Raw genomic sequence first — 24,908 nt, 5'->3', positions numbered from 1 at the left:
GCTCTGTGCCAAATAGTTCTTGCTTATCCACTTGTAAAACACATACAGTGAATTGTAAAAAATAAAAAATGTCTGTACCTTGAATTTTCCAACACATTATAATCTCATATTACAATATAGTTTGAGTTTTTATGATAGACCAACACAAACTTGGCATAATTATAAAGTGGAAATAAGTTGAAATGTCTTCTTTTTTAAATAAAAATCTACCTGTGGTGGTAATCTCTGCACCTTCTCCAGATTTAGTTGGGTAACTCTGATGAAAGTTCTCCCCACTCGGTTTAGGTGAATGGCCATGTCTGAATAGGTTTGCAGTTGTACCATACTTACGAATGATGGACTGAACAGAGCTCTGTGAGATGCTCAAAGCCAGCCATGTCTTTATAACATAGCAGTGATTTAAATCATCTTTAACTTCATCCTGGCCTGTCCGACGTGTTCCTTAGTCTTTGTGATTCTGGTTGTTCTCTTGCTGTTCTCCATAAACTCCACAGAATTGCTGTCTTTATGGAGAAATTAAACTGACAAACTGACTCTATTTACTGTTTTGGCTCTGAACACAAGATCTACATCACACCAGAGATGCTGTGTGCAGACAGACAGTAAAGCTGATGGTGAAAAGGACAAGCAGGGGGCAGTTTTGTGTATTTAAAGGAGTTCTGTCTGTGAAAGTCGAGGTGAGATATTTGCATGCGTAGGTACTCCTCGGTCTGTGTTTAAGTCTATCTTGGCATGGTGTTAAGATTTGGGTCGCTGTCCAGCCCTCCCGCCCCTCCACCCCCACCTTGTTGGCAGAGACATGCATGTCTACCGTGTTGCTACAAGCCGGATAACCCATCAAAGAGGATCTGATAGCAAAACCAGCCTGCCGCTACCTTTGTGAAAGTGTTCTTGAATGTGCATGTGCGCCTTGTTTAATGCCTGTCCTCTCCCTCTTAATGTGGCTTTTCTTTTTTTTTCTTTTTTTAAAGTACGTAATGCTTTGCATAGTGCTTTTGTTTAAACAGGAACACCAACGCTGTGCTTGTTTAAGGGATGGATGTGGTTTTTTCTTTGTCTCCAGTAATCTTTTCCTTCAATAGAAAGGTAAACAACACTGTCCCAGATTTGCCTGGCAAGTTAATTAGGAAGTTTTTAAGACCTTAGAAAGGTAACCTGCTCTTTAAATTATGGAAATCCTTGCATTCCCTGGATGCACTGTCTGAAGGCTCCTTCCGACTTTAAAATGATTTACCTCGCAAACAAACATCCAGATACATTTCCTTGACCAGAGAAACAGACATTTTGGACATATGGTTTGTATGACATGTGGAAGCGGAGTCTGTCTACTGCGTTGTCTCGCTAACATCTTTACAGTCTGTCTTCAGTTGATTACTGTTATCCTAAGTGAGGGGTTGAGGCTAATTTGAAGCTTTTTGCCAGTTCAGCTTTTCAGGGTCACTGCTCATTTGACTCGTATAATTGAAGCACTTAAAGAGCACGTGAGGAGCTTATGTCACCTCTGACTGAGTCACTCACACTTAAAAGCTGATGGTGAGGAAAGATTGCACTTCCCTGCGTAAAGCCAAAGGAAGTATGAGAAACTGATTCTACATTCAGTTTCCTTTCACTATTGTTTTATAATCAAATATACATGCAGATGTAGAGTGATGAACACTTCTCAAAAGAAAAGAAAAAGCAACTCATTTCCTATTCCCGCTCTCGGCTTCGGGGAATTTCAGGTTCTATTAGTCTTGGTGGCAGCAGGATAAAGTTCGGATAAATGGGATTTAAAAAGCCAAGCACAAAACTTCCTACTGACCTAACCTACTTGGCTGATCTTAACTCTGTTTCTTAAACAAACCGTTTCCTTGGTAAGATAGCACATTAAATTACCACATAGATAGACAAGAATGGATTACTGCCGTCTTTGTGCAAGATTAGAAAATCCACAACAACTTCGGCTTTGACCTAAATAAATTTTTCTCATGTTATGTAAATCCCCAAATCTTGCAATTCAGACAAACATGTAAAAGTTTATGAACTATACTTGATTTTTTTGGACCTCCAGTTTTTCTTTGCCTCTCTGGTATTTTTTAAATGTCAAACAGTAAGAGGAAGCAAGAAATCATCTGAGGTTGCGGTTTCTCTCTCTGTAAGGACCTAATGAAACTCAACCATGGTAGTGGTATTAATGTTTCCGTAAATGTGTCCTAAATTAAACATTAACAAAACACTTTTATCAAAAGTTCACCTTCAGTGTGAGTTTTAATTTTTATCCTGCTGTGCTCGTATCTAAAAAAACCATCTCCCACAACTGAATTAGAAAGTTTTTGGGTATGTCCTCCTGTCTTTGTTGGTTCCATCTTCTGACAGTCCATCAGCAACGGTTTGGGTATTTTTAGTTCTTTGCTCATTTTACCTCCATATGGGACATAAACCAATATGGGACTCATATAAAAGAATAAGAACATTGATATTTACATGAGAGGAGTATTATTATTTACATGAAAACTAAAGACATGATGTGATGATTGCTTCAGAAAGCTGGGGTTAAGACTTTACTAAGTTCATACATAAATCAATGTATTGTTTGTTTATGCTGTCTGTGCTGATATATGTCATTCAAACTCTCAGACTATAATTTTTTGTGTGTTGTAAGTAGAAATGTTATAGCTGATTTTATTTAGAACAGAAAATCTACACTCATGCTCCTGCTAAGATGGTATAACAATGCTGGTTATTATAAAAATGTTATTACATCGACTGAAGTGAAGCAAAAACGTTACTAAGAAATGTAAAATGTTCTAATTGAGCAGAATTGTATGTTTGTGCTTTGTTCATTACGTAGCACCAGTGGCTTAAAAAAACCTGACTTTTGTAATTCAATCAGTAGCTTACAGTTGGCTGCTTGACAGACATGCCACCCATTGCTTGCCAACTGAAAATATATATAGCAACTGGTGGGGGAGGGTCAAGGTCCTGGTCTGTACAAAACATGTTTATAGTGGGAAAGAAGATCTAGAACAATCAAATGTTTTCGGAAGCTGGCTGTGCAGTCAGTTTGTGCTTTTAGTAAATTTTGTTTTCTCTGACACTTTTTTTGTATTTTGAGACTGTTACTTTTTGAGACTGTTACTCTCAAAAAGTAACAGTCTCAAAAAAGACAAAAGACAAAACATTGTTTGTTTTAGTTTTAAAATAATACTTTGGAATTAATAACATGTGAAAGGTTATGTCATACATTTTTTCCCGCTGCGCTGAGCCAGATAACCTCTGTAAAAGACAGCTGTTGACCTGAAGTCAACCTTTTATTCCCTGGTCTGTTGCAGGCTTTAAAATGCCTTTAACTACCTGTAAACTAATTGTCGACCTCAGGAGTGTCACTGTAGCTTAAACACCCCCAACTAAAGTGTCTGTAAACACATCGAGTCATATTTTTTCCTTTGGAATAGCTCAAAAGCACTAAAAAAGCAAACTAACTTTTAAAGTGACGTAACATTTTGTAAACTTTATTTAAATGATATATCACAAAGCCAGTCAGCCCTTGTTTTGTAGTCAAGGGAAGTGCACTTAAATGGGAAAGTATAATGGAGATAGCAGAGCCAGTTTTGTTTTGCAATTAAAAGCCAGGACTTCACCAGGCAGCACCACCACTTACTACCAGGAAGAGACATTCATTAACATTTAAACCGAGCTCTGCAGGTTTATCTACCTGGAGCAAGTCTTGACTCCACTTGTTATGTATTATTTATGTACACACACACATGCTTGCTTTTGTTTTAACTGATGTACAGGTATGTCCTGATAATGCCAAGAATTTTACCCATAAACATCTTTCCCTCAACCAATACTTAAACATGCAGCTGTTATTTAAACTGCATAAACGTGTTCAGTAATATATATGTTTTTCTTTTCTTTTTTTTTCTTTTTTTCAGGAAAAGCAAGACCCAAGCAGCACATCTCTCCAGCTGCGCAATGAGATCCAGGTGGGCAATTAAGCTTTTTATGAAGTATGGAAATAGTATTTGCCACCGTACAGATTTCTCCAGTCTTTTTTTGTTAAGCTTAAGAATGTTAGGTCACCAAACAAATGTTACTTTTTACCCACTCTTCTTTTCTGATTATTATTATTTATTTTTAAATTAAGCAACAGCGAAGGCTTTTTAAGAATGAATAGCCTATTTAATGTTATGTGGTGACATTTCTGTGGTATTTGAGTCTGAAAATTGACTGGACTTTTTGAAAACATTCATTTGTTTTGAGTAATTTAAAAGTGGGCTTGCTGCTCTTTTCTGAACATTGTTTTGGAGAACCTAAGTGTCTATGAGGTGAAGCTCAAATAGTTTTCAGCAAACTTTCTCCTCGTGGATTTTTCCGACTACAGCTAAATTCTTGTTTTTCCCAATTACAGCAACTTATTGTTCTTTTTAAGCAGCAAAGTCTTATAGCCTACTTTGTTTTTTGTGCCTCCTTCATGTTGCCAGAAAGTTTTTAATGAGGCAGAACTTGATTCTACATGTCTACCGGTAGTCGGTCCCGGGTGTGTCATGTGGAATAAATAACTAAAATGTTTGTAACTCAGTGAATTCATGTTTAAGCAAATGGTGGGCAGTTACTTTTATAAAAAATATCCATTGAAAACTACATTTTGTGTTAAGTCAGGTTAACTTTGCTTAATTTTAATGTGACAAGAAAAGCAAAAGCAGAAGAAATATTTTTGAAATATTATTCTGTTATAAAGTTTGTGAAAGTAACACTTGCCTCTGTTTTCCTCAGGAATCTCTTGGCTTCAGCAGTGAGATGTCCACTCCTGAAACAGACAGAAAGTATGTTTCATTTTTGTTTTGTTTTTTGTGTTTTGGTCCTACTTTATCACTCTGACACGTGTCTGCGGTCAGTGTTGAAATCCAGAAATGTGCGTCTGTTGCATGTCCAAACAGTGCATAGTGTGTCTGGATCCTATAAACCTGCTGCATGCTTGCACACACAACCAACCATGAATCACACTCACTTTTTACAGGCCACAGCTCACATGAAGGTAAGCAAACAGAAACACGCGGGCCTCCTGAGACAGCATGTGAATGACACATATCTCGTAAGCGAGAGTTGCGAAAAGGTAGCCGTCCATGTCCTTGGGGAATACATGTTGTCTCTTCCACCAAAAGGGAGGGACATCTTCTCTGAGGATCCACAATGTTGCATGTAGCTGATATAATAAGTTCATATTTACAGCATGCAATCTGTCCAAATAAACTGGCTAAAATCTGGATGCCATAATTAAATCCAATTTAAATTTTACCCAAGTTTAGCCCCCCCAGCACAGTGCAAAGTTGATCTGCATAGAAATATATATTTGGCAATTTCTGGTGCTACAATTGGCAGCCACAAACCATTTCCAAATTTGGCAACATTTACTTGCAGCTGCCAGAGCACAGCCGATTGTGCTGGAATCTGAACAGCCACGATTCAGCTTGCTGTCTGGGCACACATAAAAAATGTTAAAGTAGAATTTCTTAACTGGGTGACACCATCTAGCCCTCCACACAGACATCTCAGTTCTGATGCAGTTGGTCATCCGAGTCCCTCAGCCATGTCCCCACTGAGTATCAAGGAAACCCACAGCCTGCTTCCTCAGGCTGACCCGCACAGTTCAGCAGCCATTCTCTGCACTCTGTACCTTTCCTTCCTGGCTTTGTGTCCTGCGGGGGGAAGAGCGGGGGAGACAGAGAGGGTGATGGTTGAAAGATTACAGCAAAAGGAACATGGGACGAAAGAGCAGGATGGGATAGGGCGTGGGTGCGGCTCTCTTTCAAAGGTTCTTGTAACACAAAAGTTAGTGTTTGCATCTTTTGCATTACATTTCTCCACTATATCCTCACATGAGGTTAGGGCTAATATGTGTTTTGGTGGTTAAAAGGAATTGAAACTTAAATTGTTGGTTGTGATACAGCACCTTGGAATTTTAGCTTATTTTATTTTTTGCCATTCGTTTTTTATACAGACCTCTTTTGTTATCCCTAAATAAAATCAAGTTACCTTCAAAAGTCATTAAATTAATAAATAAAGGCTACCTAACCTCAGTATGGATAAAGCATTTCCCTAGAAAACATCTCAAAGAAACCTTAGAAAACATTAGCGAACAAACATAAGGAATACTAAGAAAACAAAAAAATTTTAAACATTTTCCTAAAGGAAAATCAGAAGTTGCCAAGAGACTGAGAAGTATCGTGGTGCGAGAGTCATGCTGTGGTAATCTTTTTCCGGTAGAGAACGAGGAACATCTTAGAGTTGGTTGCACAATGAATAGAGCTACTTTTAACAGTCTGCTCAATCCTCACAGATTGCATCAGGGCCATTTTTGTCAAAACCAAACACTATGAAGTCATCTTTTTTTTTTTTTCATTTTAATTTCCCTTTGTACTTATTTCTGATCGTCACCCAAGTGTGACCTACCCTGCTTCATGCTCATGTGACGACCACGTGCAGCAGAGGAAGTTCATACCACAGACATGATCTCTTTTTCCCATGGTTGTATACGTTACACGGCCATATGTCGAGGATGATGGGAACCAGATGCCAAAGTTTGAATTACATTTCTCTGCTGTTCAGTGAAATCCTAACTGATTCTGCACTTTTCACTCTGGCTTCGTCCCCCTAACCCCCTGTTTTTTATCCTTCACACGGATCTCCTCGGATCCCATTCTTTATCAGGAAGATCCAGACTTTGGCAGACCTGTACTCTTCAGGGAGTCTCTTATCAGAAGGCTTTGCATTCATTTACACCCATTCTTCTGGTAGCCTGCTCGCAAAAGCCCAGACTCTGTTTCAGGTGTTAAAAGTTGAACATAAAAACTTTATAATACCTTGATGTAATTAAAGTTTTTCATGTTTCAGGACAGAATCTCTCACACCAATGCCCTCAAAAATCCTCTTTTGCGTCTATCCTCCCCTGCAATCCTCGCTCTGCTTTATCTCCCCCACCTTTCTCGTCTCTCTGTTACGCTGCCCATTGTCCACTTTCCATTGTGCACGAATGGATTTCAGGTAGAATGATTTCTCATGTGCAGTGGAACGGATAGACAGATTCCTCACACTGCCACAAAAGGCATTCCTGCATGCTGACACACAGCTCCCCAACATCATCGCCCCTCAGCAGGACAGCTGAAGATTACCCAGACTCCATCCAGTGGCTGTGCCACCCGTACATTTCTGAGTCTCTCTGCCTGACGGTTGGCAGGAGCTGGGCACAATACCCGGTATGCTTGGTATGCAAGCAAGTGTCGATGAAAGAGTGATATGAGAAGGTTGCAGGGTTCAAGCTGCCCGACTTCTTGTTTTGGAATGCGATTGATTGGCTGGTATTGTTACAAAGAGGAGACAGCTGGCTTATCAGGGAGGTTAGCAGAATAAGCAAATGGATCTTGATGAAAGTCTACATGTTAAGTTTGACTGGATGAGAGCGGTGCTTTCAGGAGCGGTTTCCAACTGCAGGATTGGTTTATGCAAAAATCTGAAGGATTTATAAGCTGTGGCACATGAAAAATGTTTTCCTGACAGCGGTACCATGCTGGCAAGCTTAAGCACCTTGTCAGCATATTTATAACTTCTGGCTGCTTTGCAGAGTTAATTGACTTGTTTTGCTCAGCGCAAAGTGGAAGTGTGGGAGGAAAGTGTTGTCAAAATGTTATTTTCTTCTGGATGTTTTATTTACAGCTTTTTGTGCTTTCCTAACATGAGAGCCTCTGGTCTTTCATTTGTGTGAACTCTGAAATTTCTGGGCCCTGAAGCTCATCTTAAAGTTCATTCTGTCTGACACAACCATCATCACTCTGCTGCCGTTTATTGTTATCACCTTGTATTGTTCCACACAAGTATAAACTTTGTAGTCAGACAAAAGCATCAGCTATTTCTTTGGATAAAAATAACTGCAATGTCTGTACCAGAAAAGGTATTTTCTGGTACAGACAATTTAAAAACTATAAAATGCAAAATAGAGATTGGCTTAAATGAAATGTGAATGCGTGGAGGCAAATTGGCACTTGACCAAGGGCTGTTACTTTTCACTTTATAGGAAAACTATTTTGATACAAAATATAATCCTTCTTTACCATAAAGCTAAACCATCATGCTAGCAATTCTAACAATGTCATGTCAAGGAACATTCAACTAACACTGTTACATGTAGAGGACTTACTGTGCTGCTATAGTTTTCACATTCCAAAAAGTGAAATTGGAAACGTTGTATTCTGTATCGTTGACTATCTGAGTTAATGTTGTCAGGATAAAATGTTTTCATGAGAAAATGAGAAATTCCTCCAGAAGACGTAAAACTGTGTCGATCTTGACAATAAAAATGGTCAATTCAGGACGACGAGAAAAGAGATCAAAAGTAATAAATGCACACACCGTCATTCTCTGATTCCATAGACAATAGTTTAACTAAATCTAACCTTTGCTAGTCATTAGACTATAAAAGGAGAGATTTTCTGTCGGCCATGCAAAGCTCTGGAATATTGTATATATTATCTTAATTACGTTCCTGTGCTTTGTGGATGAGATACTAATACTGAATCTACAGAGATGAACTGAAACTGAAAACCATGGCAAAGATTTAAGGTTAAACCAATTAAGGTACAGAAGCGACACAATGCCTGAGCTGCCTGAACTCCAACAGGACTTTAAAAGCCCGTCAGTGTGTGTATGTGTACCAAGTGAGGGTTAATTTATAGAGGGTGTGTTTGGTGGGTGGAGGGGGGGGGGATGCAATGCTGTCACAGAAAAGCTTCTATTGAGTGAGGTCCATTAGCATTAGCTTTGGCTCTAGCCTAAGCTAGGGGGAGGGTGGTGGTTGAGCAGAGGGGTGAACCTTACAGGCCTCCATTCAATTAGCATCTCATTATGTTTCCATGGTAGCCAAGGTTTAAGCGGCACTGAGATTTCCCATTGCACCATGAGAGGAGTGCCGTGTTTGAACAAACACGTGTTCCTGTGCACACGCACACGGACATTTAGTTACATTGCAGAGGGGGAAATAAGCTCTTCATGCAGCTTTGATCTTGATGCACATTTTTACATCGCTTTAGTGTCTGGCTCTGCACGTGCTGGTAGCCAAAGTCATGAAATGTGCCCTAAAGTAAACAAATCAAACAGACGTGAGAAATACAGTGTACATTTGCAGTTCTTTTTTTTTTTGTCTGTGTAGATTCTTTACTCAGACAGGTCTTATTATAATCCTTCAACATTAGCCAACTTGACCAGGGGGGAAAAAAAAGATGTAGTTTATATTTCTTCAAGCCTTTGGAATTTCTTCTTCTTCTCACAATGTCTCAGACAACTTTACACAAGTTTTCAACATCTACTTCAAGCTGAAATCTATAAAGTTTGCCCTTTTATGTGAAGTTGACAGGTATAGATGGGATTTATCATCTTTGTCTGAGCAAAGGAGAGTCCGCCTAGAGCTGAAAATAAGTTTAAACTGCTCTTGCATGACTTTTTGATTGGAAGCTGAATGCAGTTTTAGAAAAAAAAAAAATTACGTGTTTGTTCCAGTCTATACAGATAATGGGGATATTTTTTCACTCAAATATTTTCCATATCTCTCTGTCTTATGCCCTCATTTTCCTTCCCTTTCTTTCTCTCTTTTCCTCCTAAGTGTCTGTTCTGAGGATGGAAGTAGAAACACAAACAGGCTGAGTCTGCCCTGTGGTCTCTGTCCCTCCGCCTCCAGCTTCTGGCCGCTTCTCTTCTTCCAATCTATACTTTTCCTTGTATCTCGCTTGTACAGCTTGTCATCCAGTTTTCTTTTCATTTTGCTGGCTTCTGTCTGTTTTTAAAAAAAAAAAAGATTTCTAACCATATTCTACTATGCAAATTTGTTTTCCCGTCCTCTTCGCCCTCTCCCTCTCAAGCCTCGGGAGCCTGGTTCACAATCTCTCAAGTATCATTACTGATCCCAAGTGGCGAACAGGCAGAACTGCAGCACCACTTCATCAAAAATGTCCCCCACACTTGTGTGCTTGAACAGGGCTGATGCACTTTTCCACTACTGTTCAAACAGAAGGAGTTATTTGGAAGTAAATGAAGCATTGCACTTGTAATTCCACTGACATCATTTTTTTATTTTTTTTATTTTTTTTCTGCAGGATGCCTCTGCACAAGTCCAGCTCTGAAGACGGATCTGGAGGTAAGCTAACATGCAAAATTGGGTTTGTCTTCAGATTTGTAAGTGGATCTAGAATCTGAAGGTTAATCATAGTCCTTGTTGATTTGTTGGTCCCTTTAAACTGTAACCGACATTTGGAACAAGTTGAGGGTCAATAAACTTGGAAGGATTTTGTGCATCAACCAAGGTAATGTTTTCTTCTTCTAGGTAAATGGGACAATAAGAAGAAAAACAAATCGTTTTGGCAGAACTTCCGCAAATCTCAGCACAAACCGGTTGCCCGACAGTCATCCAAAGGTTGGTGTGGCTCTTGTTTTACACACCTGAGTTACAGTGATCATACACCTTAAATATTTGTGTATTTTATATGATGCATAATATTGAAATGTACATTTTATATGATGCATAATATTGAAATGGATAATATTAGGTTTTTTTTTTTTATATTTTTACCAAAAAATAAAATAAACATTAGTGTCCTTTTTACTTTGATCCTGACCCAAATACAGTCCAATTCAACCAACCCTTGGAAGTCCCCTAATTTGTAAACTGTTAACCCATGTGTAACTTAATTTCGGTCTAAACTCCATTTTATTTAATTTTGTGGTATATGTACATTTTTATTCTTGTAAAGAAAAAAATGCATTATTTTGGTTAAACACTTTGCAAATAAACCTCTGTCTGATTTTAAATTCAGCTTTCCTGAGAAGACCTCAGGGACTTATAGTAGAGCACAAGTAAACAAAAATCATAATGACCAAGGAACACGCCAGGCAGGACAGGGATAAACAAAGATATGGCTTCATTAGGTCTCCCAAAAATAAAGAGTACAAGTGCAAACCAACCATGACGTGGCTGTCCATCTTAACGAATGGGTTGGGGAAGAAGAGCAGGATTTTAGAGAAGCAGATGAGATGAGTACGGTAACTATGGAGTTTCTGTAGAGATCAACTGCTCATGCAGGGGAATCTGTTGACGCTTTTAATTATCTCCACAAATCTGGCTTTTATGGAAGAGTGGCAAGAGGAAAGCTTTACGACTTAATGGGAAGATGAATGGAGCCAATTCAGTGCAATCCTGAAAAAAAAAAAAAAAAAAACAGTTTGGGGCTGCAATAGATTTGGCACTGAGCTAGAAAGACCCTGGACAGTCATAGCTACAGTGGGATGCTTTAGATTAAGACATTTTCGTTTGTTAGAATGGACCAGTCAAAGTTCAAACCTAAATCCAGCTTGCAAATCAGATTAGTCACACACAATCCAATTTGAATATTTTTGCTATTTTGCAAGGATTATGGGGAAGAAATTTCCCTAAATGTGATAGAGGCGAGTACAGCTGCAAACGATTTGAAACTGTAATTGTAGTGAAAGTTGGGGGCACTGGATATCGATCCAAACCATAATTTTCTGATTTTTATATATTTTTTAAATTGGATAACAGCATATCAATTTTCTTTCATTTCACAATTATATATTTTTTCTGCTGGTCCGTCACATAATATCCCAATAACATGCAAAGTTTGTGGTTGTGGCGTGACAAAATATTGTCAGGTTTCCAAGGCATGAATAAAGTTGCAAAGCAATTGCACTCTCTCTTGGTTTCTTCATGTTTGCCCTTTGGTCTGATCAGGAGAAGATATCGGCTACGTGGCCAGCGAGATCACAATGAGTGATGAAGAGCGGATTCAGCTGATGATGATGGTTAAAGAGAAAATGATCACTGTAGAAGAAGCTCTGGCTCGGGTAGGAATCCTTTTCCTCATCTCTTTTGTCTACTCCCTCTCTTTTCAACTCCCCTCCCCGCTTCAATGACTTAACCAATCTATAAACCAGATTCAACCCACGCATTTCTTCCCCTTCCTCCTGGATCCAATTCCCTCCTCCCCTTGTGCTCCATAGTCTTACAGTAGCACTGGCTTACTAAAACTCACTCTTACTAACCCAAACAAGGCCCCATATCTAACACTGCATTGTCCTTTTTACCCACACATACACAGACGATACACAGTCAAACTCCAGATTAACTGGTGTGTCCTGAGGTTCAGTATTTGGAGGATGTTTGGGTTTGAGCTGCTGGAGTGTGTGTGTGGGTGTGTTGTTCAGCTCTTAATGTCAGTGTGGTAATGGTGAATTAGTAGCTCAGTAGCCCCACCTGTTGGGAAAGATGTTTTGGTGTGTTGTGGTTTTTCTCTACTTGGATATGGTGGACAATCACTTGGCTTTCTTGTCTATTTTCTTGTGGCCAGTCAGTTGGTTTTTGTAGGTTTTCTTTTTCTATTCTCACTATTCTGCTTCTTACTTCTTTTCTTACATCCTGTCTTTCAAACTTCGATAAGCTGTGTTTCTTTGTTGTGTATGACTTGAATAGTTGGCCAGAATTAGGAGTTGGATTACACATTTTTACTATTGTTCTATTTTTTTTTCTGGATGTGTTTATTTTTCTATTTGTCAATAATTTAATTTCAACTGCCTTATTCAACATGTCTTTTATCTTAATCTGTACAGAAATCTGGTCCATCTGGTCAGCGGTGTAATAAAAATTTAGCTTGTGCAGATGGACTGATTGCTGCAAAGTCACCAACTTGAACATTTTGAATAATAAACTAAAATTGACTGCATTGTTTAATAACTTGGAATCTATCAAGTGGACTTTGTCCATATGATTGGATTAAACTGACTATATAGTTATGTGTATATACGGTATGTTCTTTGTGAAGTGCCTCGAAACGGCGTTTGTTAATTGGCACTATATTCATAAAGTGAAATGAATTGAGTAAATGAGTAAAAACATACAGTTTTTAACAAATAAAATGTATATGATCTAATTTCTTTTCAGACAAACAGAAAAGCAGCAGTTATTCCTGCTGTTAAAAAATAATCTTTTATCCGTTTTATGCTACTGGTTTCTGATACGAATCTAACCATATTATTCATTGCATTAAAATATGAATGTTTAGTTTATTACTGAGCGGGTTAAAATATTTACTTTTGACACCATTGGTCTAGCTTGTAGTTTGTCTGATTCAGATCAATTCTCAATTGGATTTTTGCCTTTTTGATCTGGTTTCAAAATAGGAACATTTTAAAGCATCTTTAAATGCTGTTTCATTTACTTTTAAACCGTGACATGTATTTTAAATTTATTTTTACCCTGCTGCGGCCTTAGCATGTTGCTCAGGCAGAGCACAGCAGATGTCACAGTTGGACAGCGGGGGGAGGAGGGGGCTAAGGGGTTCCTGTCAGCCCATGGTTCCTGAAGCTACCCAAAGTAAAACTTTGTAAAAGCACATGCAGGGTCATTGTGTGACCTAAATAGAAATGTTTGGTTACTTCCATTTTTTCTTAGCAGTCTGTTTGCAGTAATGTTCCATGTGAAAGACATGTGCCGTCAAGCTAAGAAACTACTTGTTGTAATCTAAGCCAATTTTGGCTCCACTCTGATGGCTCAGCTTACTAGGCAGAATTTCTATTTTCATTTCTATATTTCTCTAAACTGATTGGATTCTTAGCATCATCCTCTGCAGGTAAGATACTGATAACAACTCCAAGGAATCCCCCCGACCCTCCCCTGCAATTCATAAGTCCTTAACTGTTCCCTATATAAAGCCAAAATGGCGTCACAACTCTAATCCACAAACTACTCTTTGTGTGTCCAAGGCATCAACATGTTACATAACAATCATATTTAAAATATATAAAATGAGATTCTGGTTTCCAGCTCCATGCTGTAGCATTTAGATGTCACTGAATCACTGTGAATGAACGCTGCTGAACATCCTGTGTTTCTGTGGTCCAGTAAATTATAGCCAGACGTAGTGTTGCTGGGTGAGAGTGGGTGGTCCGCCCTGTCCCTCTGCCTCTCTAAACTTCTCTTCTCCATGTAGCTGAAGGAGTATGAGCGCAGCAAACAGTCCAGCAGTACTGACACTGCAGAGTGGACTGAAGGATCTGCAGCCAATCTAAACCTGTCCTCAAATTGCAATGTAAGTATACCCCTCCCTGCCTCTCCCAACACCCCACCAAACCTCCCACCCCCCCACTCTACCTCTCTTAACACTCTCACCTTTAAGGATTTTAGTGAAAATTTTTCTGGAAGTGGGAATGCTATTACCTTGGCTTTTCTATCAATCTTTCTCTTTGTATTATTCACAAATGGACTGAGTTGCAGTGTGTCTTCCTTTGGGGAAAAATGTCACATGTGACTTGATCAAATTCAATTTGCCTCAGAAAACTTGGATTTTCTGAAGTATTTATTTGTCTCAACTTCTTTCTTGATATGGCAGTTCACGTAGATATATATATAAACAAAAAACAAAAAAAAACATCCAGTTTGGTAAAAGCACTCACCCATATATATTAATCAGTTTTGTCCCGCCACGTACATCTCATTTGAGGTTTGTTCCTGTGGAATAAAACAAAATCTTTGCCTCAGTCCATTGGAATTTCGACATCAGAAAGCCAGTTTGAGGGGTAGACTTAATCCCTGTGAAATCTCTTTCAGCAGATTTTGTTAGCAGGGATTTTGTGGTTACCTGAAAGAGATCTGCAACCCCTGCAGGAGGCTAATGCTGTAAAATCTTGGGCTCAGGAAATCGCATCCTGTTCGGTGACAGTCAGTCAGCTGTAGAACCTTGCAGGAGTGTTAATTCCTGTCTAAACCACATACGTTAATAGGTTTTATTTATATTTTTTTCCCCCAATGGACCAAACAAAGTATTGTGTAGTTTTGAAGGGGAAAGAAAATTATATCTTTTTTTTTGTTTGTTTGTTTGTTTTTTTTTACAATGTTTGGGGGAAAAAATTAAAACATCTCTTAAAAGTCTGACATGCACTTACTGTTTTGCCCCATAATATAACATAATAGCATGACACAAGGTCAAACTTACTGAGACATGGCCGTGCTACAAAATGGACTGGCCAGGCAAGAGAAAGAGTCAACAGACCCCATGGTAACGCTGGAAAAGCTGCAGAGAAGAGCTCAGGTGGGGTAATCTGTTGATGCAGCAACTATTATTTGTTATAAAATCTGGCCTTTTGGGGGGGGAAATGGTACGAAGAAAAAAACTGTTGAAGCAAAGCTAGAACACATTCTATATAAAGTTTGTCGCAAGCCATCTGGGTGACAGAGTGAGCATCTGCAACAAGTCATGCATGCACAATGCCAGCAGTGGTGGAATAAGGGTCGACCTGACCACAACAAGCTCATCATGAAAAACACTTGTGGCATCATTATGCAGTGAGGATCACAGTTGATGGGAAGATGGATGGTGTGAAACACAGGGGGAATCCTGAGAGGCAAAAGCTGTTAGAGACTCCACAAGTCTTGAGGCCGAGATATCCTCCTTCCAGCAGGACAGTGAGCATAAGCTGCAATGGATAGATTTAGATCCAAGGATGTGTTAGAGTTATGTGTTTGTTCAATTAGACTGAGATTAAGACTTGGATGTAAAAGGAACTGTGGCAAAAAGTTGTTTCAAAGACGATTACAAAAAAGTTCTGGTGAATACCAATGCATGCCATAATTTACAGGTTAAAAAAAGACCCATTATTTTTTCTGTCTCTTTAAAAAAGATGCATTAATTTGTCAAAGTGAAAACATGTCAATATTTGTGGGCGGTGCATAACAAAATGTGAAAATGTTTGAGTGTGAATAGTTAAGTGTGTGGACACTGGTTGGTGTTTTTGTTCATTTACTATGATTTTCAAGGGAGGAACTTTCAGCCAGACGATCTCATACATTGACCCACTTTTTATTTTAAGAAGCGGAGCTTATCAAAACAAAACATTCCCAAGAAGGCTGAAAATCTCTTCCCACCGTTTCTGCGTTGTTGCGATATTCCGTCGCAGTTTTTTCATTAAGCAGTCCACACTTTTTTCCAGAAATAGTCTCGTTTGCAAATGTTTATTTTTTATTATTATAAGCTAACTCATGACCTCATAGTCTTCAGATAAATACATTCAAAGAGGAATTTCCGCACATCATCAAATTCAGCGCCCTGCTTGCTTCTGTAAACTCGAGCTCTTCCTAAGACATAATCAGAAGCATATAAAAAGTTTATCGCTTGAAAGTGATTCAGTTGAACCCAGGGAAATCTGCGCTTTTTTTTTTTTTTTGCCATTCTGCAAAGATTCAAATATTCTTCAGGATAGCGATTGATGATTTCCTTCCACATCAAAAAGTAGGTCAGTTATGGCATTCATAAACTGAGCTCAGGTCCTATGCGCTCTCTGGTTCTTTGATGTGGGTGCTCCATGAGTGTGCTGATCGCATTAATTAGTCCGCTGAACCTCGCTGCTGACTTCCTGTTGGAGGAAGATAGATCGATTTGGGATTTTATAGACATGAGAGGGGGGTTGAAAAGTTACAGTACTGAAGGAGTATTGTGTGGAGGAACACACACTTTGGCTCCAGAGGCAAATCCTGGAGGCAGAGAGGAAGTAAGGGCGTTAGGGAGAGCGAGGATAAAGGACTTAGACTTGTCCCCAAGGCCTAAAAAATTGTGGCGCTCTCAGCTAAGTCTCATATTGTCTGAAGTTCCAAAGTTGGCCACTTTAGGACACATTTCCTCTCTGCTGAGGCATCTGCTGATTCCTCTCCTCCTTTCCAGAAACGGATTTAGGTCAGTCCCAAATTCAAAAAGTCAACAGTGTTACTCATCTGAGCTGGCCTGCGTTCTATTTCCAGAAGCATGCATGTTTGAAGTTGACATGTTTGTCGTTTTCTGCCCTTTTGTCTGATGCGCTCTTTCACCGCTCCCTGGGCGATCTGAGCCTAACATTCCAGGGCTCGCCATTAGCGATTTGGGGGCCAAGGCAGGGTCAGAGGGGCTCAAACGCCGGGATTGTTCTCGACGTACAACACGCCTTTTCTCTGCTGGCTGTGTACAGCACAGCTCTTCGAAACAGCCCCTCATTCCTCTCTGCTGAACTCACTGGACAGGCTTCATCTGCCAGCATGCAAACAGGCATGCAGATATGGTTTTAGATGCGTGACAGGGCGGTCAGTATGGATGGATTTACTGGTACTGTTCTCGTTAAATTGTGGGATTTTACCAGAGGAAGCAGAATGCTGCTTTCATTAAGGAAGTGGTACGTAATATATGTATATTGTGTAATGCATGTTATAGATTTTGTTGATAGTGCTGGTGGCTTTTGGCATTTACGAATTGTTGTGCAGAATAAAGTTTTTAAAATGTTAAAGTTGTTTGCAGGAGTTTGTGAACAAACCTCATGGGAGTTTGTGAATTGAACTGGAAATAGTGGAGGAGGAATTTCTCCTTTGACCTTGTTTACAATAGCAGCCATTTAGCCCTCCTTGATTCATGGCTTCATATGTTTGACTCTCTTTTTGTCTGACTCTCTTCCCCCTGATTATCTAGTCATTTGCATGTATGACTATCCTGGGTTCTGAGCTGAGAGGGTTATTGTCACCCCCCTCCCTTACCATCCTCTATAACCTTTTCTTATGGAAAACCATGTGAAGACAGTTATACAATCTGTCTAACTTGAATCTGTTTGCTCTGCTGAACCTCTTTTTTTTTTCACTTATGTGCATTACATTTTCTGAAATGAGCAACTTCAGGTCTCAGCCAGATTTAATGAAAAATGTAAGGAGTCAGCAGAGCGATCAGAATTGTGTGGTTCAGCTGGAGGATTGTCTGGGTTGAAGGTGCAGTGGAGTTAAGGGTTTCTGCAGGCTTGGCAAAGACCTAAATGAATTGCTATAATACTTTTGGTCTTGTCTGCTGGCGAACATCACCTTGAACTGAAATTATTTTCTATACAAGTCTGTGATGAGTGAATTGAAGAGGTTAAAGTTTCAACAATACTTCATGAGCGGTCTTTTTTTTTTTTAAGTTTGGTTAAAGTTTACATAGTTTCCATACCTACAGGTAACCCAGTGTCATTATATTGGAATATTGGCTGCTTTGGCTCTTTATTAATAAAAAAATATATAAATAAATAATAATAATAATAATAATAATAATAATAATAATAATAATAATAATAATAAAACATATTGTACTGTTGCATCACAAACAATCCAGGATATTCCAAGGCATGGGATGGTATTGCTACATAGCCTAGGATAAAAATGTCAGTTTACCACTTATTACAAAAAAATACTGTTATTTTTAACATTATCTAGAGATTCAGTGATCAGGATTTTGTGATTGCTTTCCAATCTCAACACAACTTTACTTTAAGTCCAAATTGCCTTGTGATAATACCGTAAAAGATTGAAACGTATTTATATTTAATGCACAAAAAAAAACGATTGGAGAAAAATAAACTTGTTATGCTAACATACGTAAAAGTAGCCTCTCTGATCTCTGCCTTTTCTAAATTGTCTAAACTGATTTTAGCTGTTTTACGTAACATAAGATCAACCTTCCTAGCAGATGTGATGTCAGGCTTTGTGTGTGAGAAAACAGACACCGTAAAACAGGGTTTTAATAAAAACAAACAAACAAACAAAAAAAAACATAGCAAAACAGAAATCTCCACAATATAGATCCTAATGAAGATTTTTAAAAGGCTGACGTTGGTGATGAGCTCAGGTTGAAAGGTCAAGAAGAAAATACGGTGTAACTTTTTGTTACTCTGTCGATCCTTCCTGTTAAGAGCTGAAAGTCTTTTACTCTTTCAGAGATGCAGACAAATCTCGACATGCCTTTAAAATACTTCAAAGTTACCTTGAAATATCTGCTGTGGTACTTCGTTTGAGTTCATTTTTAAATGCCTCAGTGATTATGAAGATCATTGGCACCACCTTCTAGCTCTTACGTATTATGTGTTCACTTATCGGAAAAAAGATTGGAATAATAAAGTTCCAACCGTCCTATTGCTCCAGTTCAGGTCAAATAAAGATTTCTCGGTGCTTCTTTATCTTAACAAAATGCTTTTATTCCAAACTGAAAATTAATAACTATTAAAATTACCCCTAAAATAATGCTGGTTATTACAGTTATAATGATAAAGCTATCTTTAAAATAATTGCACTTATGTTTAAAATGTACATACTACTTAGTTAGCATAATCAACTGGCAATTTCAGTAGTTTTCAGGTACTTATTTTATACTTTTATAGCAGCAGCCTGTTAATTTGTAATGTTGTATTGCATTATTTTCCTTGTAGACAGCATCTCCTTACTTTTTGTAAGCATTATGAGTCCAAGAGGATTGAAGAGTTCACATGGCAAAAAGTTAAATCACGCAAACTCAGCTGCAGAGCTGTAGGGGTGTGTGGGACCAGTGAGGAGGCGTTGCTTTGGAAACCAGGAAGAAACAGACCGAAGAGAGGTTGATTGCTTTATGTCCCACTTACCACCAAACGACAAGTGGAGGAGTAACATGCAGCGTTGGCAGGAGCTGTGCCTGTATGTTCGTTGGAATGCTGTTTGTGAATGAGCTTCTTTCAGAAATCAAAAGCTTAACTGTTCAAATGGTTGAGGATTACAGTGAGACTCATTCCGGGTTGTCTGAGAGCTAGAGATTTGTACAATGCAGTGGGCCTACATCCATCTCCTTCAATCTCTCACCTCACTAACTTTGTTGTCATCCTAAGCAGAACTTCCATCTTGTTGCATCATAACACCATCCTGAAAATCTTAGTGTATGGAAAATGTCCTTTTCCTAATGACGTTTTATGGCTGAATCATAAATAAACGTAATGAGATTTCAAGTTATTAGTACTATCATCTGATCCTAATCTCATTCTTTTTTCCTGCCAGTCCCGCGAACAGTCGGATGACGAGCAATCTGAGGACTCTGTGAAGTTCAAAAGGCTTCACAAACTGGTCAATTCGACACGGCGAGTCAGAAAGAAACTCATCAAGGTGGAAGAGGGCAAGAAACATTCCCCTGAAGGTCTGTGATTCTGACTGATGATGAGAAACTAAAGATTTTACAGATCAACACAAGTTTTCATTGATATGTTAATTTGTAAAGTTGCTCCCACCTATTGTACACTGATCTCTCGGTCTCTTTAGATTTTCTGAATCTGGAAACGCCCTCCTGTGAGGACAACACAGCTCTGTACACCGGAGTTCTGAAGAAGCCCCCTTTGCCTCAGGAGGCGTCTCTGCCATCCCTTATCCACGACCAACTCTCTCTGGATGGAGACACAGACAGTTTGACGACATCCCCTTCATCCAGCAGTCTGGACACCTGGTCTGGACACAAGCTAGTGAAAACTTTTAGTAAGTCTTCCAGCACCCACGGTCTCATCAGGCCCCCGAGGAGAACTGCAGCCGGCTCCAGGGACCTGGAGGGATCCATCTCCGGTGTCGCAGGAAGCGGCTCTTCCTTCTCAGAACTTGATGGATGTGGACTTGACGACGACGGAAAGCTGTCACGCTCCACGACAGACAGCGAGATGAGGAAGGCGCTGAGCTCCATATCCCACGGGGTAAGTAACAACGAAGCCCTTTACGCCTTCTATGGCCTCACCAAACCTCGCCCCAAACCCCATTCCCAGTCCCGTCTCCTCATTTCCCTGGATGACGGCCAGCAAGGCAGTCCCAAACATCAACCCTCCAACCGCCACCATGGCAGCTGGACCCACCGGAAACCTGACCCCAACTACGCTTACTCCACCAAGCACCTCCTGTACCAGCGCTCACGCAGTGCCAAGTCCCCTATCTCCCCTCTTTCTGTCACCCCATCCTCTCCCGTCCGCTGTGATGTAACAAAGTCAAAGGGTTTCGGGACCGGAAGCGGGGGCTGGGCATTCCCTCCCCGGAGACTGCGAGGCCGAACCGCAGTCAGCGAGCTGAACATCACCTACGTTGTAGAGCGAAGCCTGTACGGTCACCTGAACTGGGCCCAGCTGGTGCGCCCAGTTACCCTCAGCCGCGCTGAGCGCCGCTGTCTGCTTGAGGAGGACCGCGAGGTGGACAGGAAGTGGGCGGCTAGCGTGGACCGCTGCACCAAGCGTGTGCTCTTGCGCATCCAGCAGAAGTCTGTGAGTTTGGACCGTGAGGTTTAAGTCGGCCGCCGCGTGTGAGCAGGACTTGGTGCTTCAAAGTTGCAGAATAGCTCAAGGGGGTTGAGACGAGGAGAATTTGTGCAAGAACATTTTTAATAGCCTATGTTTAAGAAGAAGCAAAATAAACTTAGGAGCTGGAAGCATGTTGAACTGGCACACGTGAAATTACTGATGTGCCTTCAAATGTTTGTCGTTCCTTCAAAGTATTTTATTGGGACTCGGCGTGATTGAACAACACAAAGAAATACATAATTATACAATTTGGAGTCTGCAAAATACTTGAGGGCAGGGACCGCAGTATAATATATTTTTTAAATTGGATCAAAATCCAATTTAGAGTTTGTTGCAGAATTAAAAATTTGATGTGCAGAAATGTTCTGCGTCTAGTTGAGCTTTTTTCAAAGTAGAATGGCCAAAATATCCAGTGACTAGATGTGCTGACTTGGGAGAAATCTGCACCCATCTACAAAATATTGGCTTAGATAGGCTAAATAGAGATAAAACACGTTTCTGAATTTTATTTATATATATAAAATAAATCATCGATTTATTATCATTTTTCCCCTCCACAATTATTCACCATTTCCTGTTGGTTTATGTAATTAAAATCCAGATTAAACATTTAATTTGGCCAGAATGTGAAAAGAAAGTAAAAACCATCGGAGGGTAATGAATACCATCAGTCACCAAAGGCAACGTAGCCTTCGGGGAGTTATGCTTTCTATGACCTCTAAGTGAAAGTTTTAAGCTTCCATTCTCTATATTTCAGATGAATATGAAATGATTCCTTAATCTGCGTCGTCCCACTCGGGAGGTTAAGTTCCGTAAGAGCCTTTTATAATGTCAGCTCCCTGAGGAACATGCACACTCTCACTGTCGCACTGATCCCTGTGGGCGTAGAGGATGTTATGCAAGCTCCATGCTGCTCGTTCTAAAACGCAGCACGGCACACAAAACTCGAGCTTAAAGACAGATTCATTGAGTGACCTTATTAAGTCAGTTTCGGCGACTGAACAGACTTTATGCCTATCAGTTTTCAAACTAACGCCACAGGCCAAAAATAGCATGAAAAACTGGGATAGGAAGAAATGTTTGATCCTGCAGGGGCTGCAAATGGGAGTAATGAGGTTTTGGATGGAAATAGTCCTATTCAAATCATCAGCATTCTAACTGAGGAAGAGGCAGAAACAAGAGGAGTGGGTGGTGGTGTAGTGGAGATATCCTGCAGCTTTGAGGGTGCCTGAATCCTGTCATGTTCTAGTGAAGTCACTGGAGATCGCTCTCATCCAGATACTCTCCGAACCCACTTTTTTTTGTCGTTGCTTTTAATCTTCTTTTGTGGCTCGTGCCTCTACTGCAGATGTCGCCTTTTTTGTTGTTGTTGTTGTTTTTGTTCTATTTATATTTTTATAAATATATATATTCGTTCTGGTAGACATTTTTTTCTGGGTGCATGTCCATTTCATCAAGCATCACCATTACTTATTTATTTTTCATTTTGTTCTCCAAGCTGCTTTTTTCTCACTAGCTGTGACGCAAGCGGCAGCTGTGGACATCGGTTACAACAGCTTGTCGATGTGCAGGGCTGTCTCAGTGGGGAAACGTTTGTTGTTCCTAGGCGGGACAAAACGCTCAATGAAGTTGTTTTAAAAACGCAAGTTTAAAAGAACAGCTACCATCATCAACCACCACTGTGCCTCCGATGCTTTGTAATTGTCATTCTGAATGGTTTTTGTGTGTAACGTCATAAAGTCAAAGACAGTTTTTCTTCACACCATTAGCCCCACACCCTCCTGTGTTTGCTACTGTGTTGCTTATGGTTTCTAAAAATTTTGGAGAAAAAATGAGATACACCAATCAGAATTACATTTAAATTTTTAGAAACATTGATGCTGATTTCATTTTCTCTTAGAAATAAAATCTGCACAACAATATACCTTCTCTTCTTGCCTGATAAAATCAATACATTGAAGAAACTATGATTTCTAGAACCAGCCTAATGTGGCGTAGCTGTCTCTCGGAATGAACTGCCTGTGCAGCACGTCATAAGATATCAAATACCTTATATTTGAGAAGACAAAGATCTTCATTACTGTTATGTTTGACTGTTAAATCCTGCTCTGATTTATTGTAACCGTACAGGAGCCTGAAGGCTTTCTGTATCAATGTAGTGAGTTAGTAACTATATTAGCAGCAGAGGCATCATCGCATTGTGTGTAAGGTAGGGAAGTTTGCATTAGATTACATCTCAAATTCCACAATAAAAGTGTTTTTTCCAGTGTGATCTGTTAGTGCTTATGGAGCATTCATAGATTGTAAAAACGTCTGACTTTTTTGGTTTCCGATTGGCAGATCGCAAATAAGGGACTAAGCTTGAAAATCATTTGATTCTGAAAATCATCAGATTTCTCGGTGCATCTCTAGACAAAGCATCTATTTCGTCTAACCGCAGATGAAACTGCTTTAACCTAAATTTAAAAAAAATAAGTTTTGTGTTGTCAGCTTCTTGGAATCAGCTTGGTATTGCAGCTTTTCAAATGTAGACTGCAACAATTACTTTAATATGTGGGAATAGTTTATAAGTGTTTTCTTTTACCACATGATGAAAACTTCTTTAGTGTGGCGTTTTCTCTGGAGATGCAAGTCTCAAAGCCCTCGAGGAGCCAACGTTATAACAGCTCGTTTACTTAAGAGCGTGCTTGTAACCCACATTTGCACAAAGGATTTTTATATACTGCTTTGTTACATCATGTCTGTTGGCCGTCTTCAGTCCCGTATGACATCATGCCACTTACATACAATCCATACAGCCGTATTCATTACTCCAACTACTGCCTGTGTTCAAGCCAAGCATGAGTCATTGTGTGCAGATTGGTTGGGTGTTGCTTCTTTAACATGACCTTCTGAGTGTGACTCATTTGCTTGTGTTCTGGCTCCACACAGAGAACATGCAGCTTCGGGGGCTTTGACCTGTCCAACCGTTCTCTCCATGTGGTCAACGCAGCCTCCGAGGCCAACGTAAGAGCCGGAGCCCGAGCTTAATTTCCATTTCGCAATGAATTATCTTCGGTTTTGACCCTTACTGCTCTCGATTAGCCCTCTTTTCCCTTTTGTTTTTTCTTTGTGTGTTCCTTGCCTTTTTTTCCCCCTCCCAATCGTGTTCACCATCTGCATTTTCTTCTCATTGAAATGACAGAATAAGGAACAGGAGGCAATATACAGAGAGGTGGTGAAATCTCCCAACACCACTCGGATCTCCCTGGGCAAGAAAGTCAAGTCGGTGAAGGAGACGATGAGGAAACGCATGTCGAAGAAGTACAGCAGCTCTCTGTCTGAGCAGGTTAGACGGACCGATCTAGACGCACACATGGAAGTCCAAATATTATTAACCGCAGCCTCTCTTGTTTTAAGGAAAAATTCGTCATATTCAGACCTTGAGAACAACTGAAGCGTAGCTTTATTTGAAATTAAGCAGCTTGCAAAACATAGGTGGTTTATGCTACTTGTATGCAAGTGGAGCAAACATGTGGATGATGTTTGCAGTGAAAGCCACATGCTCTGTCCACAGGCTGTGAGTGGGTGGAAATATTTGTGTTAGACACAGAACAAAAAGATTTCGATTTCTCTCCCTGCGCTCTTCTTCTTGGACCGGGTCTGTTGGGTGGGGAGTGTTTTCTCCACGTTGAGCTCACACAATGGTGATGTAAGTGTCCCCTGGGCTCACGGTCTTCTTAGGAATTGAAAAGCGAATGAAGGCCGTCTCACTCAGTCTGGCC

General features: G+C 39.9%; 1 protein-coding gene across 6 annotated transcripts in view; it reads left to right on the top strand.

Annotated features, from left to right (window-relative positions):
* sash1a (SAM and SH3 domain containing 1a) overlaps nucleotides 1-24,908 on the top strand; it is a 170,928-nt gene that overhangs the window by 132,804 nt on the left and 13,216 nt on the right. For 3 of the 6 annotated variants that reach the window (XM_008397744.2, XM_008397749.2, XM_008397746.2), the window contains exons 3-12: nucleotides 3,918-3,968; nucleotides 4,759-4,808; nucleotides 10,125-10,165; nucleotides 10,352-10,441; nucleotides 11,774-11,886; nucleotides 14,028-14,126; nucleotides 19,877-20,012; nucleotides 20,135-21,108; nucleotides 24,076-24,150; nucleotides 24,329-24,472. In XM_008397744.2, the coding sequence (XP_008395966.1) occupies nucleotides 3,918-3,968; nucleotides 4,759-4,808; nucleotides 10,125-10,165; nucleotides 10,352-10,441; nucleotides 11,774-11,886; nucleotides 14,028-14,126; nucleotides 19,877-20,012; nucleotides 20,135-21,108; nucleotides 24,076-24,150; nucleotides 24,329-24,472 (1,773 nt within the window). The remainder of the gene's footprint in view (nucleotides 1-3,917; nucleotides 3,969-4,758; nucleotides 4,809-10,124; nucleotides 10,166-10,351; nucleotides 10,442-11,773; nucleotides 11,887-14,027; nucleotides 14,127-19,876; nucleotides 20,013-20,134; nucleotides 21,109-24,075; nucleotides 24,151-24,328; nucleotides 24,473-24,908) is intronic. The other 3 variants (XM_008397748.2, XM_008397750.2, XM_008397745.2) reach the window with 2 other exon arrangements.

This window comes from Poecilia reticulata, linkage group LG21 (genome assembly GCF_000633615.1).
Source record: "Poecilia reticulata strain Guanapo linkage group LG21, Guppy_female_1.0+MT, whole genome shotgun sequence".
Classification (NCBI taxonomy): Eukaryota; Metazoa; Chordata; class Actinopteri; order Cyprinodontiformes; family Poeciliidae; genus Poecilia; species Poecilia reticulata.
This window is presented reverse-complemented; position numbering and strand designations above follow the sequence as displayed.